The 18,116-nt window shown below is 58.1% G+C and overlaps 2 protein-coding genes across 2 annotated transcripts; both read left to right on the forward strand.

Moving 5' to 3' along the window:
* JAK3 (Janus kinase 3) lies at window positions 1-11,891 on the forward strand. The gene is made up of 23 exons (XM_063112458.1): window positions 1-184; window positions 666-789; window positions 1,078-1,189; window positions 1,371-1,516; window positions 1,941-2,238; window positions 2,628-2,750; window positions 2,851-3,008; window positions 3,439-3,550; window positions 3,793-3,979; window positions 4,563-4,690; window positions 4,918-5,049; window positions 5,823-5,907; window positions 6,370-6,497; window positions 7,209-7,341; window positions 7,420-7,571; window positions 7,700-7,850; window positions 8,491-8,630; window positions 8,707-8,896; window positions 9,343-9,467; window positions 9,754-9,926; window positions 10,266-10,383; window positions 10,659-10,769; window positions 11,701-11,891. The coding sequence occupies exons 1-23, from the start codon at window positions 1-3 to the stop codon at window positions 11,806-11,808; spliced, it is 3,318 nt and encodes a 1,105-aa protein (XP_062968528.1). The 3' UTR covers window positions 11,809-11,891.
* Window positions 11,892-14,657: 2,766 nt separating this feature from the next.
* Window positions 14,658-15,853, forward strand: INSL3 (insulin like 3). Its single transcript, XM_063108929.1, has 2 exons — window positions 14,658-14,847; window positions 15,648-15,853. Exons 1-2 carry the CDS (start codon window positions 14,658-14,660, stop codon window positions 15,851-15,853), a joined length of 396 nt encoding a protein of 131 aa, XP_062964999.1.
* Window positions 15,854-18,116: the final 2,263 nt, after the last annotated feature.

The raw sequence follows: 18,116 nt of genomic DNA on the forward strand, positions 1-18,116 counted from the left end.
ATGGCTCCTCCGAGTGAAGAGACGCCCCTGATCTCTCAGCGCTCCTGCAGCCTTTCGTCCTCGGAGGCTGGCACCCTGCATGTGCTGCTGCCGCCTCGGGGCCCTGGGCCCCCCCAGCGCCTATCTTTCTCTTTTGGGGACCACTCGGCAGAGGAACTGTGCGTGCGGGCTGCCAAGGCCAGCAGTGAGTGGGTCTCTAGAGGACTGGGCCACAGGGAAGGACAGGGCTATGGGTCAGGGGGCAGATTGGGAACTAGAATAATTGCCTGCAGGAGTCAGCACTGAGATGGGGCTTTGAGGGATGAGTAGGAGTTTGGTAAGGAAGGAGGGTGCACAGGATGAGCATTTGAGGCAGAGGGAATGACCTGTGCAAAGATTCAGAGGTGCGATGGCATATTGGGAACACTTGGTCATCCATGAGGTCAAGTGTAGAGTGGAAGGGGACATGTGTGTGTGGGGGTGGGGGGGAGCTTGGGAAGGAGGCTGTGTGTGTGGCTTCTCTCCTGAGGGTAATAAGGAGCCCCAGAGTGTGTGTGAGCAGGGGTGGGGCAGTGTCAAAACTGAAGGTGAGAAAGAGCCCTGTAAGAGGATGTGGGGGTTATGCTGGCAGCAATGCTGGGGACACGGGTTGACTTGGGAGGGAGTTGATGAGGCTGTCCCCATAGGCATCCTGCCCGTCTACCATTCCCTCTTTGCTCTGGCCGCGGAGGACCTGTCCTGCTGGTTCCCCCCGAGCCACATCTTCTCCGTGGAGGACGTGGGCACCCAAGTCCTGGTCTACAGGCTCCGGTAGGAAGCGCCTCCCAGCCCCCAGAGATCGTACAATTCTATCATCTCCCTGCACCTCGAGGTACTCCCCCTTCCAGGGAGGGCATGACCACTGTCTATTTCACAGATGAGGAACCTGACGCCAGAGAGGGTGGGTCGCTTGCCAAAGGTCACACAGCAAGTTGAGGGCACAATCTGGGCTTTGTGAAGCCTTGGCAGAATCTACCATCCCCTCCAACACTCCCCAACCCAGCCACCCAGCTGAAGCCAGGCTGCCCCCTCATCCCAGGGTTTCCCTTCTGCTCACAGGTTTTACTTCCCCAACTGGTTGGGGCTGGAGAAATGCCACCGCTTCGGGCTCCGCAAGGATCTGGCCAGTGCCATCCTTGACTTGTCAGTCCTGGAGCACCTCTTTGCCCAGGTAGGGGGTCTACGTGGAGCCTGATCTAGGGGTGGGGGTCTTCAGGGCAATATCAGGGCTTGTGGTCGGGGGAGCCTCAGCTGACCCTCCCTGTGGTAGCCCAGGATTGGGGGTCCGCAGGGCAATGTCAGGGCTCATGGTGGGGTGGCCTTGGCTGACCTTCCCTGTGGCTGGTCCCCAGCACCGCAGCGACCTGGTGAGCGGGCGGCTCCCCGTGGGCCTCAGCCTCAAGGAGCAGGGTGAGTGTCTCAGCCTGGCGGTTCTGGACTTGGCCCGGATGGCCCGTGAGCAGGCCCAGCGGCCCGCGGAGCTGCTGAAGACTGTCAGGTGAGGGCCTCCAAGCTGTGGGGACTGGCCTCTGCCTGGGAACGAGCGAACGTGGGCCCACCGGGGCTTCGCCAGGGCCCAGGCCTCCCCTTGCGGTTCCCCTATAAGCCTGCGGTGAGTCCATGTGACCCAGGCTTCCCACATACCCAGCCCTCCCTCCCGCCAGAGGCTCCAACTGGACAGGAGGCCCTGCCTCCAGCAGCTAAAAGGCTCGTGGTGTCCTTGTCCATCCTTGGACGCCAATGGCCCTCTCCCACACTAAGGTCCTGCCCCCAGTCGTGACCCTGAGTGTGTGTCCGTGTGTGCCTCGTGCCCGCACGGAGGCTGCACCCCGGCCCCCTTGGCTAAAGTCCGGGTTTGTGTGTGTTCCTGCTGGGACCCCTCCCCACACTGAGGGCCTGCTGCCACTCCCCATCTCTCATAGTTACAAGGCCTGCCTGCCCCCCGGCCTGCGCGACTTGATCCAGGGCCTGAGCTTCGTGACGCGCAGGCGTATCCGGAGGACAGTGAGCCGCGCCCTGCGCCGCGTGGCCTCCTGCCAGGCCGACCGGCACTCGCTCATGGCCAAGTACATCATGGACCTGGAGCGGCTGGATCCGGCTGGGGCCGCTGAGACCTTTCGCGTGGGCCTGCCAGGGGCTGCTGGTGGTGGCCAGGACCGGCCGGGACTGCTCCGCGTGGCTGGTGACAGCGGAATCGCCTGGAGCCCGGGAGAACAGGAGGTGCGGGCGGGCGCTGGGCGGGGCCAGTGCAGGAGGTGGGACTAACGCAGGGGCGGAGTTTAAGGAGGGCGGAGACTGCGGGAGTGGGCGGAGCTCAGGGAGCACCCGCAGGGTGGGGCTGAAGGTTGAGGAAGGAGGCAGGACAGAGAGGGGGCGGGGCTTGTCAGGGGTGGAGTGGGAGATGTTTGGGGATGGGCGGGGGAGGGACTGAGAGGGGCGGAGTTGATGGAGGGGGCGGGGTTTGGTAGGGTGGAGGTGGGAAAGGGGTGGGTGGGCGTGGCCTGGAGGGGTGGGGCTCAGGAGCTTGGGTTGGTGGGGTCCTGGCTTCCAAGGATTAGGGGCTCGGAGGGGAGGGGACTCCCAGCCTCAGCCCTCCCCCTCTTTCCCAGATCCTCCAGCCCTTCTGCGACTTTCCAGAAATCGTGGACATCAGCATCAAGCAGGCCCCGCGCGTTGGCCCGGCCGGGGAGCACCGCCTGGTCACTGTCACTAGGACAGACAACCAGATCCTGGTGGGTGCAGGACCCCTTCCCCTTCTGCTTTACCTCGAGGGCAGGGACACGCGACCCGCGCCCTCAGGCCGCAATGAGCTCTGATGCGGGTCTCACGCAGGAGGCCGAGTTCCCGGGGCTGCCCGAAGCGCTGTCCTTCGTGGCGCTCGTGGACGGCTACTTCCGGCTGACCACCGACTCTCAGCACTACTTTTGCAAGGAGGTGGCGCCGCCGCGGCTGCTGGAGGAGGTGGCCGAGCAGTGCCATGGCCCCATCACGTAAGCACCCGCCCCCTCTGCCGGCCTTCTGCAACCACGCTGGGGGCCTCAGTGTCCTCGCCTTCCAGAAGCCCTAAACAGCGGTCAGGGGCTCACTGCGCCTGGTGCACAATCGGCGTTCAACGAGGCTGGGGCCTCCCTTCTGCTGCCCAGGGCAGCAGCTCCCCTCCCTCTGACACTGGGGCTCCGGCGCCATTTCTTGGAGATGGACAGGTCACCTACCTCCTCTTGTTTAATCTCCCAGAAAGATGCTGTGACTTTTGGCGGATCTTATAAATGGGGAGGGATGTTTTATGGCGAGGGTCCCAGGGCTTCAGAGGGACCAGAATTCAAACCCAGGCCTGGCTTTGTTTCTCTGCCCGTGTCTCTCTCTCTCTCTCTCTCTGTCTTTGACTCTGTCCCTTCTGCTCCCTCTCACCTTTCCGCACAGTCTGGACTTTGCCATCGACAAGCTTAAGACTGGGGGCTCACTTCCTGGCTCCTACGTTCTCCGCCGCAGCCCCCAGGACTTCGACAGCTTCCTCCTCACTGTCTGTGTCCAGGTCGGTCCACTGCTAGGGGCAGGAGGGCAGGGAGGGCTTCCTGGAGGAGGTGGCATTTGACCTGAGGTCTGAAAGATGAGTCAGCATTTGCTCCCTGAAAAAGAGGTAGGGAAAGGCATTCCCAGTGTAGGGAACAGCATATGCAAAGGCCTGGAGACTGGAATGAGCTTTGGTGCTTGAGGGAGAGGGAATTAGGGGGAAGGTGCTGCCCACTCCTACTAAGGGACCACTCCCCTTTGCAGACCTCCCTTGGCCCTGATTACAAAGGCTGCCTCATTCGGCGTGACCCCACGGGAGCCTTCTCCTTGGTTGGCCTCAGCCGGCCCCACAGTAGTCTTCGAGAGCTCCTGGCAGCCTGCTGGGATGGTGGGCTGCACATAGATGGGGTCACACTGAACCTCACCTCCTGCTGCACCCCCAGACCTAAAGGTGAGCACACCCTCTCCCCTGAGCTAAGTGATGCATCTGGGGCCCTGACTCTCTATGTCTGGAACAGCTTTTGTGTGGTGGCAAGTGGCAGAAATTGCAGGTCAAGGTGATTTAGGGAAGAAAAGATGATTTACTGGCTCATAGGACGGAGTGTTACCTTCAGGTATAGCTAGATTCAGACACAGATCTGAGTGATGTCACTAGCATTTAGTCTATCTCCATCTCTTGCTTTTTCCGGGTGAATTTCACTGTCAGGCAAATCCCTCTAATGGGACATCTCTGAGGTGTAAGCTTTCTAGAGTCTTCCAGAGTCCCTAGTAGGACTGAGCCCTAGTTTTCTACAGTGTCGCCTGCTCACTGGCACCCCCTGCAGGGCTCCTCCCCTTGCTGCTCACGTCCCCAATTCCTGCCCCCAATTCCTGCGGGGGCTTCCTGTGGTCTCCTTTCAAATAAACCATGTGCCCTGAAGTCCTCATCTCAGGGCTAGCTTCTGGGGTACCCCAAACTAAGACAGGGAGTGAGCTGACCCTTGGGGATTTTTCTCCTCTGACCTCTGATTGTCTCACTCACCCCCTTCCCATAGAAAAGTCCAATCTGCTTGTGGTCCGGAGGGGTTGCAGCCCATCCACGTCATCTCCTGTTCAGCCCCAGTCTCAATGCCAGCTGAGTCAGATGACGTTCCATAAGATTCCCGCTGACAGCCTGGAGTGGGTAAGGGGCCCCAGGAGATGGGGAGACCTCAGTCTGGGGTCCAGAGACTCGGGTCTACATCTGCCTCTGCTCTGTGGCCTCAGACACGTGCTGTAACCTTCCTTTACCTCTGTTTCCCCATCTGTAAAATGGGGTCAGTGCCTGTGCTCTTCTTGGGCCATGAATGGGGGCTGGGATCCCACAGGAGTCACCTCACTGGCCTCTCCTGATGTCCCCTCGCCCTCCAGCATGAGAACCTGGGCCACGGGTCCTTCACCAAGATTTACCGGGGCTGTCGCCACGAGGCTGTGGATGGAGAAGCCCGCAAGACCGAGGTGCTGCTGAAAGTTATGGACGCCACACACAAAAATTGCACGGAGGTGAGCGGGGTGTGGCCAGACCTTTAGGGTCAGGGCTGGCTGGAGAGGGGGTCGTGGGTTCAGAGAAATTTCAAAACACACAGGGTCTGGGGCCGGCCTGTGGCTCACTCGGGAGAGTGCGGTGCTGATAACACCAAGGCCACGGGTTCGGATCCCATATAGGGATGGCCGGTTTGCTCACTGGGTGAGCATGGTGCTGACAACACCAAGTCAAGGGTTAAGATCCCCTTACCGGTCATCTTTTAAAAAAAAAAAACAAAGCAAAAAACACACAGGGTCTTAAAACAACACAAGTGTAGCCACAGCCTCTCTGAACCATGAAATAGGAAAAGAGCAGGGATTTCAGATGCAGATGAAAGGCACCCTGGTGGAGGGAAGCGCCAGTGCAAAGGTCCTGAGGCTGGGCTGGGCTGGTGTATTTAAGGGGCAGCAAGGAGGCCAGTGGCTGGAGAGGAGAAGGTAAAGGAGCAGAGGGGAGTGACGCAGGTGAAGATATCGGCAGGGGCTGCTTCACACGGGGAAAGACTTGAGCCCTTCTCAAAGCTGGAATCTTCCACTTCCATGTGAGAGATTCAAGGTGGACTGTGGTGGGACCTCCACTCCCATCAGAGAATCAAGATTGAGTGCTGTGTGCACTGATGGAGGACTCCAGGGCCAAAGGAGGCTTGTGGCCAGGTCTCCTTTGGAGGCAGGCCAGTGAGCACCAAGTGTGGGATCCCCAGTCTGTTCCTGGAGTGGGAGGAACCAGAGCATCTTCTCTCTCCCCTCCCTAGTCATTCCTGGAAGCAGCGAGTTTGATGAGCCAAGTTTCGTACCAGCATCTCGTGTTGCTCCATGGCGTGTGCATGGCCGGAGACAGTGAGAGACCCCCTGCACCCCAACCCTGCCTCAGTCAAGCCCAGGCTGCTCTTCCTGCCTCTCTACTGAGCCTGTACATGGCAGCACCAGCAGTACACTAAGCCCAATGCCCACCAGGGTCCCTCATCCTGTACTCATGTCCCTCGATGATCATTCCTTGGGCAGCAGCTCCAGGCTCCCATCCGTACCCAACCCCAGAATTATCTCAAGTCAGACTGACCCAGAAAACGGGTATTTGAGGCAGAGGATGCAACATGCAGAGGCTTGGAAGTGAGCTAGAGAGAGAGCATTTTAGGCAAATAGTTCAGAGATGGGAGTGGGGAGGAGGGGCACGTAGTGTAAGGATGGAGAAGGGGACAGAGCTGAGAGTTTGAGAGACCCGTGGGGGTGGGCTGGGGGCAGAGACTGCTGACCACAAGTGCAGTTCTGCCCACCAACCCTGCCCCTCCCTACCGCCACCAGGCACCATGGTGCAGGAATTTGTACACCTGGGAGCAATAGACACATATCTGCGCAAGCGTGGCCACCTGGTGCCAGCCAGCTGGAAGCTGCAGGTGGTCAAACAGCTGGCCTATGCCCTCAACTATCTGGTGGGTGCTCTTCTGCCACCCTCCATTCCCAGGAAAGGCTTCTTCTGGGTGGAGGGGGAATTAGGGGTGGGCTCTGTCGCATGGGCAGGAGTTGATAAGTGTGTGAGGGGAGGGCATTTTAGGCTGAGGAGGGTGAGAGCCCTGCAAGGGAACAACGGTGCATCCATGGGTATTGGGTAGGGTGGTGGGGAGTAGCGAGTGATGAGGCCTGGCAGGGGGAGGGTTTCCGAAAAAGATAGCATTGGACTTGGGGTCTTGAAGGTTGAGTAGGAGTTCATTGAGAGGAGAAAGGAAGGAGGGCATGTCAGCCTGAGAGGACAGACCGGGCAAAGAACGTGTGTCACACGTCCTGGGACCCCTCAGGCAGTTTAGTTGGCGGGAGACCAGGGTTGAAGGTGTGGAAGAGAAGCTCATGGGAAGAGCAAGCAAGGGCCTTGAACGCCAGGCTGAGGAGCTTTGACTTTGTCTGGAAGGCAGTGGGGACAGTGTTTGAGAAGGGGACACAGGGTAGGGGACAGTGTTTGAGAAGGGGAGAGACACGGCATAGGGGATGGAGTAGAGGGGGTAAGACAGGATGCCAGGAGCCTAGAGAGGATGCTGGAACAGCTTTGAGCAGCACAGGTGGGCTTGGAAGGATGTATAGGAGTTTGTCAAATGGACTGTTCATTCATCCAACCCTTCCTGGCATCTCCCTATGCCTGGCCCACTTAGGAGGACAAAGGCCTCCCCCATGGCAATGTCTCAGCTCGGAAGGTGCTCCTGGCTCGGGAGGGGGCTGATGGGAGCCCACCCTTTATCAAGCTGAGTGACCCTGGGGTCAGCCCTACTGTGCTGAGCTTGGAGAGTAAGTGCCCAGGGGTGGAGGAGGGAGGGGTCTAGCAAGACAAGAAAGTGGATCCTGACCCCATCCCTCCCCCCTCAGTGCTCACCGACAGAATCCCCTGGGTAGCCCCTGAGTGTCTTCAGGAGGCCCAGATGCTTGGCTTGGAAGCTGACAAGTGGGGCTTTGGTGCCACAGTCTGGGAGGTGTTCAGCGGAGTCACCATGCCCATCAGCACCCTGGATCCCGCCAAGGTCAGAGCCCCCACCTGGCATTGGTCTTGAGAGCTCCCATGTGACAGAATCGTGGACTGAAGTCCAGCTGGGGGAGGTTGGGCGGGTCTGGTGGGCTGGGGGTAATCAGCCCCTCTTCCTGCCTTCAGAAACTCCAGTTTTACGAGAAACGGCAGCAGCTGCCAGCCCCCAAGTGGACAGAGCTGGCCTTGCTGATCCAACAGTGCATGGCCTATGAGCCGGGCCAGAGGCCGTCCTTCCGAGCTGTCATCCGGGACCTCAACAGCCTCATCACGTCAGGTGCCCACCGGCCAGGCAGGGTGGGCAGGGCCAGCATGTCGTTTGGGCCCAGTGGGAGGAGTTCGAGGTTTGCACGCAGAGCCTGCCCTTCATGCCTGGAGAGGTTGGAGTGGTCGGTGACTGTAACAGTCAGTGTGAGCTGTGACAGCTGCTGTAAGAAACAGACCTCTTGGCTCAAGATTCAAAATGGTGATATTTAGTTCACATTCAATGAGGGTGTCCAGGTCCACGGGCATCTCTCACTTTGTGGCTCCACCTACCCATGGCCTTGGGTCCCTGTTGGATCCTTTGCAAAGAAGAGAGAGAGAGTGTGGAGGTTCCCTTGCTAGGTTTCCATGAGCGAGGACTAGGGGGCTCCCAGAATGTCTTGCCCATCAGCCCAAGGTCAGTCATGTGACCACATCTCATAGCAGTGGAACCTGGGAAATGGGGTCTCCGAAGCCATGTGACATTGCACAGGGTGTGCACTGCACAAGGAGGCTGCCTTTTTCCAGTTTCCACAAGGTACCCTTTGGCTTGCAGTGGCCCTGCCATAATGCACAGAGAGGGTTAAGTGTGCAGACCAAGGTTACACAGCAAATCAGCTGAGGAGTGGGGTCCAGGATGAGATGTGCTACTCACTACTGCCCGTGTCCCCCAGATTATGAGCTCCTTTCCGACCCCTCACCGGGTGCCCTGGCACCCCGTGACGGGCTGTGGAATGGCGCGCAGCTCTATGCCTGCCAGGACCCTACGATCTTCGAGGAGAGACACCTCAAGTACATCTCGCAGCTGGGCAAGGTGAGGTGGGCTGGGCTGGAGGGGGCAGGGCAGCATCCAGGCACCTGGACACCAGCCCATCCCTGCCATCCCCCAGGGCAACTTTGGCAGTGTGGAGCTGTGCCGGTATGACCCACTGGGCGACAACACAGGCGCTCTGGTGGCCGTGAAGCAGCTGCAGCACAGCGGGCCAGACCAGCAGAGAGACTTCCAGAGGGAAATCCAGATCCTCAAAGCGCTGCACAGTGACTTTATCGTCAAGTACCGCGGTGTCAGCTACGGCCCGGGTGAGCCACCTCTGGGATGGGTGAAGGGGTGCTTTTTGATTGCACGTCCTCATCCTCTTGCAGTGCCGTTTTAGATGGGCTAGGAACGTCACCACCAGGGGTGCTGTTATTAACAATCGTGTTTATCCACGTTCAGACTGATCATGAGTTCCAATCCTGACTCTACCCCTTATCAGTTGGGCAAACTTGAGCAGGTGATTTGGCCTCTCTGAGCTTCAGTTTCACCAGCTGAAAAATGGGTCACTGTTTAAACGAATCAGGGTAGAAGGTGCATTGTAGAAGGTGCTCAAGAGATATTAGCGAGTGTCACTGTCGCCGTTCCCATTTTACAGACAGAAGCACTGAGGCCGGGAGGGACACAAGGTCCCACTGTGCGGGGGGTTGGGGGTAGAATAGGAGTAGTAGTCAGGGCCGGCCTCCTCGGTGATACCGCCCACCTCCCCCAGGCCGTCAGAGCCTGCGGCTTGTCATGGAGTACCTGCCCAGCGGGTGCCTGCGCGACTTCCTGCAGCGGCATCGCGCGCGCCTGGACGCCAGCCGCCTCCTGCTCTACGCCTCTCAGATCTGCAAGGTGCGGGGCGGTCGAGAGAGAGTGGGAGCCCCGGGGCTCAGCGGGCTCGGCGTGGGCGGGGGTCTGCGTGGAGGTCGTGGTGAAGGCTGAGCGGTGAAGTTTGGGGCCCAGGTGGGGTTGGGGGTGGGATTGATAACGTTAGCGCTCAGAGTCAGAACTGCAGGGGAGGATGGGTCAGGGGGTAGGGTTAGGCTTGGGGTTTGGGTTGGGGTGGGGGTTGCATTCCAGGTTAGGGTTGGGGTCCCGGCCTGGGGTCCCCCTACATGCCCACCCCGCCCACCCACAGGGCATGGAGTACCTGGGCTCCCGCCGCTGCGTGCACCGCGACCTGGCCGCCCGGAACATCCTCGTGGAGAATGAGGCGCATGTCAAGATCGCCGACTTTGGCCTAGCCAAGCTGCTGCCCCTGGACAAAGACTACTACGTGGTCCGCGAGCCGGGCCAGAGCCCCATCTTCTGGTGGGGACCCACGCCCGGCCCTGCCCCGCTCCCGCTGCCCTGCTCTCGCCCCAGGCTCAGCCCCGCCCTTCCCCCAGCTCTAGCCCCACCCCCACTCCGCCCACGGCTCTGGCCCCGCCCCTGCCCCGCCCTTCCCCGCCCAAAGCTGTGGCTCTGCCCAGGCGCATCACAGGGTCGGAGAATCCCCTCATCCCACAATCAAGGAAACTGAGACTCCGAGGCCGGGACTGACCTTCTTCCAGCCCCCACCTACCCCGACCCGTTCCCCGTTCCAATGGTACCCGTTTCCTGTCCTCTGCCCTACTCTCGCATCTCGAGACCCACCCTGTCCCCCGCCAGGTACGCCCCCGAGTCCCTGTCAGACAACATCTTCTCGCGCCAGTCAGATGTCTGGAGCTTCGGGGTCGTCCTGTACGAGCTCTTCACCTACAGCGACAAAAGCTGCAGCCCCTCGGCCGTGAGTCGGCACCCCTGGACCTCCAGCCCCCTCGTGGCCAGTCCCCATCCTGCGTCCTTATTTTGCTCGGGGGCCTCCTAGTCCCAGCACCGTAGGCCCCAGTGGGGAGGACCCTCCTTCACCACGCTGACCCTCCACATCGTAGGTGGCCCCCCATCATCGGTGACCCTCCCCCTTCCCCCTGCACTATGGCCGACACCCCCCCTCGGGCGGCCCCTCCCCCCTCCATCGCGGATGGCCCCTCCCCCACCACGGGCGCTCCCCCTTGCCCCCAGGAGTTCTTGCGGATGATGGGATGCGAGCGAGACGCCCCCGCCCTCTGCCGCCTCCTGGAGCTGTTGGCCGAGGGCCAGAGGCTGCCGGCACCTCCTGCCTGCCCCGGTGAGGTGAGCGCTGCAGGGCCGGCCTCAGTTTCCTAGCCCGTAGATTCGCCCAGGGTCTGGCGCAGGCCAGCTGGCGCCTCTGGGCTTCTCCACTGCCTTTGTCTCTTGATCGAAAGCGTAGACTGCGGTTTGAGGCTGAAGGGGATCCTGGCCCGGACTTGGCCACTCTCGCGCTGTATGCAAGTCACTAACGCTTTCAGAGCCTCCGTTTACCCATTTCCAAAATGGGAATAATAACGCCTTATAGGGTGGGAGATAAGACTAAGGAAGCCTGTGCGTGCTCAGCTCAGAGCCCAGCACACAGCCGGCACTCCACAACGGTGGTGACTCTTACGGTTTATAATCCTAACTTTTGTGGAAGTGTCCCACATGCGGTTGATCATTCATAAGTTAATTCACTCAGGCCACAAACATTTATTGAATACCAACTGTGTGTCAGGCCCTGTACTGGGTGCCAGGGACCCAGCAGGGGAGGACAGGTACTACCCTGTCCTCCCAGTAACCAGGACATTAACAAGAACATTCTAGTGCTGAAATGATGGAGCCGGGGTGGTCAAGGAGGGCCTCTCAGAGGGGGTGATGCCTGCGGAAGAGGAGTCCACCCACGGGTAAAGCTTGGGGGCGGGGGCATTCCCAATGGAGGATACTGCAGGTGCAAAGGCCCTGAGGTGGGAGTGGGCTTGGGGCATTTAAGTAACAGTGAGAGGGAGGCGGGTGTTACTGTGTGGGACAAATGAGCTGGGGGGGATGTGGGATGGAGGGAGATGTTGGACGGAGGGCATCAGGGGAGGGGTCAAGATTTTGTTCTAAGATCCATAGGGAGCCATAGGAGGTTTTGGAGCAGAGATGAAATGGAATCTGTTTTTAAGCTGAATGGGAGTCATGTCCTTTTGACTGCTCGGGCATGACTCCGTTATCTTCTCTCATCCCTCAGGTTCATGAGCTCATGAAGCTGTGCTGGGCCCCTAACCCACAGGACCGGCCATCATTCAGCACCTTGGGCCCTCAGCTGGACGCATTGTGGAGTGGGAGCCAGGGATAGCAGCTGGCGGGGGGAAGGGTGAGATCCACGCCTTCCCTGCACATCCTGGGGGCAAACCCCACTCCCTGTCCTTTTTATGTCTCCCACACACAGACCTCTGGATTTGGTCTCTGTTGACTGGCTGTGTGACTTTGGGCCGAGAGCTGCCCCTCTCTGGGCCTCAGAGGCTTCATGAGGGTCCTCTGCTTCAGGGAGACCTCCTGGTGGCAAATGACATTGCATTTGGGGGGCTCCCCTGGCTTGCGGAGCAATGTCAACCTCATGGTCTTTGGAACTTGTAAAAATTCAAGGCAGATCCATCAGTGGATCTGCCTCCTGAGCCCAGCCCTGAAGAAACAGGGACCACATTTCTTTTTTTATAGTTCTACAGCAAGAAGCTTTGTTGCTGGGGACTCAGAGAGCCCCAGATATCAGAGGCTGGCAGTGTTCAAAGATCCAGAGGGTTGAGTCCAAACTGGCACAGCTGCTGCTTATGCCAGGCATGGAGGCTCAGCACAGCCCCGTCCCACTGAGGCTGGATGGCCCTTAGCTGAGCCAAGAGCTGGTCCAGGCTGCCTTGCAGACACCAAGCTTTCAGCCCCAAGAAGAGAGAGGGCAGGGGTGAGGACTGCCTCAGGTTGGTTTGTAACCATTCCCAAGGGACCAAATTTAAGTCTCTCCCATCTTCCCATTTTCTCGCTATCAGGCCCTGAATCTCCTGTCTTCGTTCCAATGGGGATATTAACATAGCTTTAAATATATGATGTCAGAGTTCTCCCCCATCTCTCTCTCGCTGGAGGAAGCCAAGGGCAAGAACAGTTGCCATGGTTGGGAATTTGCTTTTTGGGGGAGCCCATGTGTCTGTTTGGGATCCTGTAAGGAAGCAGGGGAGTCTGGGGTCTCAGTCCCCCTAACTGTAGCTGAGTGTCTCCACACTTCAGTTTCCCCACCTGTACAGTGGGGGCCCTCCTGTCCTGACCCTCCAAGGGTCACTAAGGGATGACACAAGAGCCTGGCGGGAGCTTTTCAGGCAGTCAGGGAAGGAAAGGCATTTCTGGCAGAGGAAATAGTGCATTGAGGGTGAGGAGGTTCAGAGTGTGGAGGTTAAGAACCCAGGTGTTGGAGCCCGCGGTTTTGTTACTTCCACGCTCTGTGATGGTGGACAAGTTGCTTTCCCTCTCTGGGTCTCAGCTCCATCTCCTGTGAAATGCACAGAGCTGGCCTGTGGCCATGGCCATGAAGTCAGCTTCCCGGTGAGAGGCACCTTGTGCAGGTGAACCTCCTGCTACTCTCCTCACCGTCCTGCAAAGCTTTTTTTACCTCCTTGGAAAACTCCTGTTCATCTCTCAAAACCTCAGCTGTCGTGTCCCGGCAGCCTTCCCTTGGTGTACCCGCATCATGATCCCAGCCCTGTCCTTCCCTCCAGCCCGACTCTGACCCTGGGGCTGGGGTCCAGCTCTGTCTCCCCCCACCTTGAGCCCCTTGGAGGCTGGGCTGAGGCCTCAGCATGGGTGGGCATGGAATGGGTTCTGGGAGTGTTCGTTGAATGAATAAAGGATTTCAGTGGAAATGATGGTTTGTTGCTGAACTTAGGGTGGTGAAGACCCTCAGAGGGTGTGTGAGTTGGGAGGGATGGGGTTACGGCTGTGGGTCAGAGACCTCTCTGGGACCACTGTGGGGGCCTCAGGGCAGGCTGGCAGGGGAGGGACAGGTGGGAAGGGCCCTTGAGGACAGATCTCCTCCCACCCCCACCCCCAGCCCCAGCTGCTGGCCTTGGCTCCATCCCGAGGAAGCTGATTACAGGCTCTTGGTGGGTGGAAAGAACAGTCTGCTCTGGGGGATCAGAGGGCAAGGCCAAGTTGGGGGAAGTGACGGTACCAACATTGAGCATTGGAGGGAACCAACATTGTGGGGGCCAGGCCAGATCCCCCTGTGCACCTCGGGACTGCTGAGAAGATATGGAGAGTGACAGAGGGAGAGAGAGAAAAGGAGAGAAACAGAGGGAAGCTGAGAGAAGCCGAGACAGACTCAGAGACAGACAGAGACAGAGATCTCTGTCCCTGCTCTCTTAGCCCCAGAAAGGTGGAAAGGGGGAGGGGGCTGCTCTGGTGTCAAGCAAGACCAGGTTCCAGGCCAGGTTTTCCCCTGCCTGGGTCAAGTGTCCTCCCCTCTCTCTGCCTCAGTTTCCCTCCTTGGTAAAACAGAGCCATAAGTTCCCCTGGGCGCCAGGCTGACACAAAGCAGAGGCTGACAAAATAAATCCTGCTTTATTCTGGGTGCTCCAGCCCCTGCCCAGCCTTAGAAGACCCCGGTGTAGGGGAGGCAGAGCTGCGGGTCACCCCCTACTCTGGGGGTCAGGGGCCTTGGACCTGGGCTCTGCTCAGCCCCCTGTGACCTTGGGTGAGTCTAGAGTCCTCTCTCTGAGCCTCAGTTTTCTTATTTGTGCAGTAATAGGGACAATAAAGTTCTGAACATTCCTGGTCTCCGAGGATGCCCTCTCTGTCCCCTCCCCCCGACTTCCCCCAGGATTATTATTTTTCAGCTATCTATTTCACCATTTTTTGTTTTTTTCGGCTGGCTGGTACAGGGGTGGAACTCCGGACCTTGGTGTTATCAGCGCCACACTCTAACAACTGAGCGACCCGGCCAGCCCTCACTTTTTAAAAAACAGACCCCTCAACCAGTGCGCCCCTTGGCGGAGGTACACCGAAGGTCGTGGCACAGGGACAGGAACCCTCGCCCTGACCTCACTCTTGACCTTCTCCCCAGCCCTCCTGCGGAACGCTCTGTCCTCCCGCCAAGGACCCCAGCTGGGGCGGTCCAGGCACCTATAAGGGGGTCCCCGCCAGGGCCGGGAGCTTCCCACAGCCATGGACGCTCGTCTGCCCGCCTGGGCACTGGTGCTGCTGGGCCCGGCGCTGGTGCTGGCACTGGGTCCCTCGCCCACCCCAGGAGCGCGCGAGCAGCTGTGTGGCCATCACTTCGTGCGTGCGCTGGTGCACGTGTGCGGGGGACCGCGCTGGTCCCCTGAGGCCGGGAGGCCCGCGGCTGGTGGCGACCGTGAGTCAGGGCGGGCGGGGACTGTGCTCCGGGGTACCCAAGTCGGGCAGGTGCTGGCGGGCGCACGCTGACCTCACGGCTCGCCTGCCAGGCGGCGTCCTCACCCACGGGTGACAGAGCCCATGGAGGGCGAGTCCCCGCTGCGCCGGCACCGGGCTGAGCGAGCGTGGCAGAGCCCTGCCAAGTGCACTGTGGGGTCCTCTACTTAAAATGTCAACATTTGGTCTTCATAAACGTTTGCCTTAATTTTGATTTTTAAAAGTATTGCATTAAAATATTCGTCTTGATTGCTGCTTTTCTTGGTACTTCCCCCTCCTTCCCCTAGTCCTGGCCCTGGTGCAGGGTGTGGCTACAGGTTTGTGCACTCGTGAGTTACATACGTGCATGCCCCCCTGCCACTACGGGGTGAGTGTGTCCCTGTGTGTACACACAGGGCTGTAGTCCTTGTGTATCTACTTCCCGCTCTCATGTGCATGCTCATATGTCACCTGCCTCCTCTGCATCATGAAGTCTGTGGGTCTGTCTCTGACCAGGTCTGGGTGCCTCGTGTTTCCTCGGGCCCGTTGGGAAAAGGGGCAGTGTCTGCAGCTCCAGGAACCTTGATGCTCCCTGCACAGGGCTTGAGGCTCGCAGGTGGCATGTGGGGTGTGCACAGCTGGGGAACGTGAGTGTGGACATGAGTTGGGAGTGGATGAGGGGATTAAATAAATGACCGGTATACATTAGGTGCTTAATAAGTGCTCAGTGTTTTTATTTGTGTGCATGATGTGTTTGGTGAGTCACTCTCACTCTGTCCTCAGGTGAGCTGCTGCAGTGGATGGAGGGACGACATCTCCTCCATGGGCTGGTGGCTGATGGGGACCCCGCCCTGGTACCTGATCCACAGCCCCTACCCCAGGCCTCTCACCATCATCGCCACCACCGAGCAGCTGCCATCAACCCTGCACGCCACTGCTGCCTCAGTGGCTGCACCCAACAAGACCTACTGACTCTCTGTCCCCACTGACCTTTCCTTGGGGACAGCCAAGGGAGACCAAGGCCCAGAGGGGCCTGATCTGGTGAGCTCTTGAGTCCACACAGCACCATAAAGTCCCACATCTGGGGGGACTGTTGATTTCCACTACCTACCCCAAGCCAGTGCCATCTGTATACTGTGGAGTCAACTGGGGAATAAAACACACCCCAACCCTGACTTGAAGGGTCCTTTGTTTTACAAAGATGCCAGACACTGAGGGCCAAATGTCCTCACCCTGGAGGAGCCCCAGATGCTGCCCTCCCTGGATTGTGACTCCCCTTCCTGCTGTCTCCCCAACAGTCAATAAATAATCTAAGCAGCATCTTGTGTTTTCTTTAGAAAAAGAAACAATCCCAGGTCAGTCCCTGTGTGGGCTTTTACCCTGGCAGCCATGGACCTACTTATGGGAGCTTAATAACAGCTTGAGAGTCATCACAATGTAAAGCAGCGAAAATGAGGCCCAGGGAGAGGGCTGCTTGCCAAGGTCCCACAGGTTGGGAATAGCTAAGTGTGGGACTTGAACCCAGCTCTCTACCAAGGCCCACGGGAGTCTTTTTTTTTATTTGGTGGCTGGCCAGTATGGGAATCTGAGCCTGTGACCTTGGTGTTACAAGGCTGCATTCTAACCCATGTGCATTCTTAACCTCAAGGCTCTAGAATGGTGGGCACAATACATAAATGTCTGAATGATAACCACAGAGGCCTTGATCCAACCTCAACCCTTTCTCTCACCTCATCCTCCCTTCACCCGGTGATAGGGATTGTATGATATGACCCCTCATGAGACTAATCAAGCATTTGACTGTGTGTCCCATGCACATAGTTTCTAGGGCTGCCATAATAAATAACCATAAGCTGGGTGAATTAAAACAACAGGATTTGATTCCCTCCGTTTTGGAGAGCAGAAGCCCCAAACCAAGGTGTCAGCAGGGCTGGCTCTTTCTGGAGGCGCTGAGGGAGCATCTGTCTCAGGCCTCTTTCCTGGCTGGGAGTTGCTGGCAGTACTTAGGGTTCCTCGGCTTGTGGCTGTGTCACTCAGTCTCTGCTTCCATCATCACATAGCCTTCTCGCTGTGTGTCTGTGTCCTCTCCTCTTTTTATAAGGTCACTAGTCATTGGATTTAAGGCCTGCCCTAATCCAAGACCTATTCTTGGTCTTTACCTTAATTCCATCTATGAAGACTTATTTCCAAATAAAACCATATTCTGAGGTTCTGGGTGGACAGGAATTCTTGTGGGGACACTATTCAATCCAGTGGAGCAGAGGAGCTGGGACTCCCCCAAGGGTGATGGGGAGCCACAGAGGGTGTGTGAGCAGGAGCAGGAGGAGGTCAAATGTACCCGTTAGAAGTCCTCGCAGCTCCCACCGCATCCGGGCCTGGTTTCTCTTGCTGCCTTGGCCCAACTCTACCACCACGGTCCCCACAGAAGCCATTTCTAAGCTTCTGAAAATTAAAACTCAGTCATGTCATTATCTTGCTCCAAAGTGCTATCACCCTCAAAATAACACCTTCTCTCCTCCCCCAGCCCCAAAGGCCCCATATGCCCGGCCTCTGTAAACTCCTGTCCCCTTTTCATCCATCTCTTCCTTGTTAACCTCACTCTAGCCATGGCCTCCTCGCTGCTCGTCAAATGCTCCAGGCTCATCCCACCACAGGGCCTTTGCACATGCTGTGTCCTCTGCCTGCAATGCGTCCCAAGTCATCCCCAAGGCCATGTCCACCTGCTTCCTTCTTCAGGACTCAGCTCAGACATTACCTCCATAGTCCCAGCTCCCTGACCTCCCAGCTAATGCTTGTCCCCACTACTCTGTATCCTGCCACCTCATTTTATTTTACTTTTTTTAAAAGATGACTGGTAAGGGAATCTTAACACTTGACTTGCTGTTGTCAGCACCACGCTCTCCCAAGTGAGCTAACCAGCCATCCCTATACAGGGATCCAAACCCGTGACCTTGGTGTTATCAGCACCACACTCTCCCAAGTGAGCCACGGGCCGGTGCTCTACCACCTCATTTTAATTCCCCTCAAAAGTCTTACCGCTTCTTGTAACTTCCTACTTGATTGCTTACAGGTTTGTTTCCTCCAGGTCAGTATTGGCGGTCTTGTCCCATGAGAGAGAGGAAGGGTACAGGACAAGATGCACAGCACACAGTAGGTGCACAATAAATACTTGAGGAAGGGAAGGAAGGATAGGGGACAGAGGGTAGCAGAGCCATAGTCCCAGCAGAAGGAGGTAAGCCCGGTGAGGAGAGA

Source organism: Cynocephalus volans, chromosome 10 (genome assembly GCF_027409185.1).
Source record: "Cynocephalus volans isolate mCynVol1 chromosome 10, mCynVol1.pri, whole genome shotgun sequence".
In the NCBI taxonomy this organism is placed as follows: domain Eukaryota; kingdom Metazoa; phylum Chordata; class Mammalia; order Dermoptera; family Cynocephalidae; genus Cynocephalus; species Cynocephalus volans.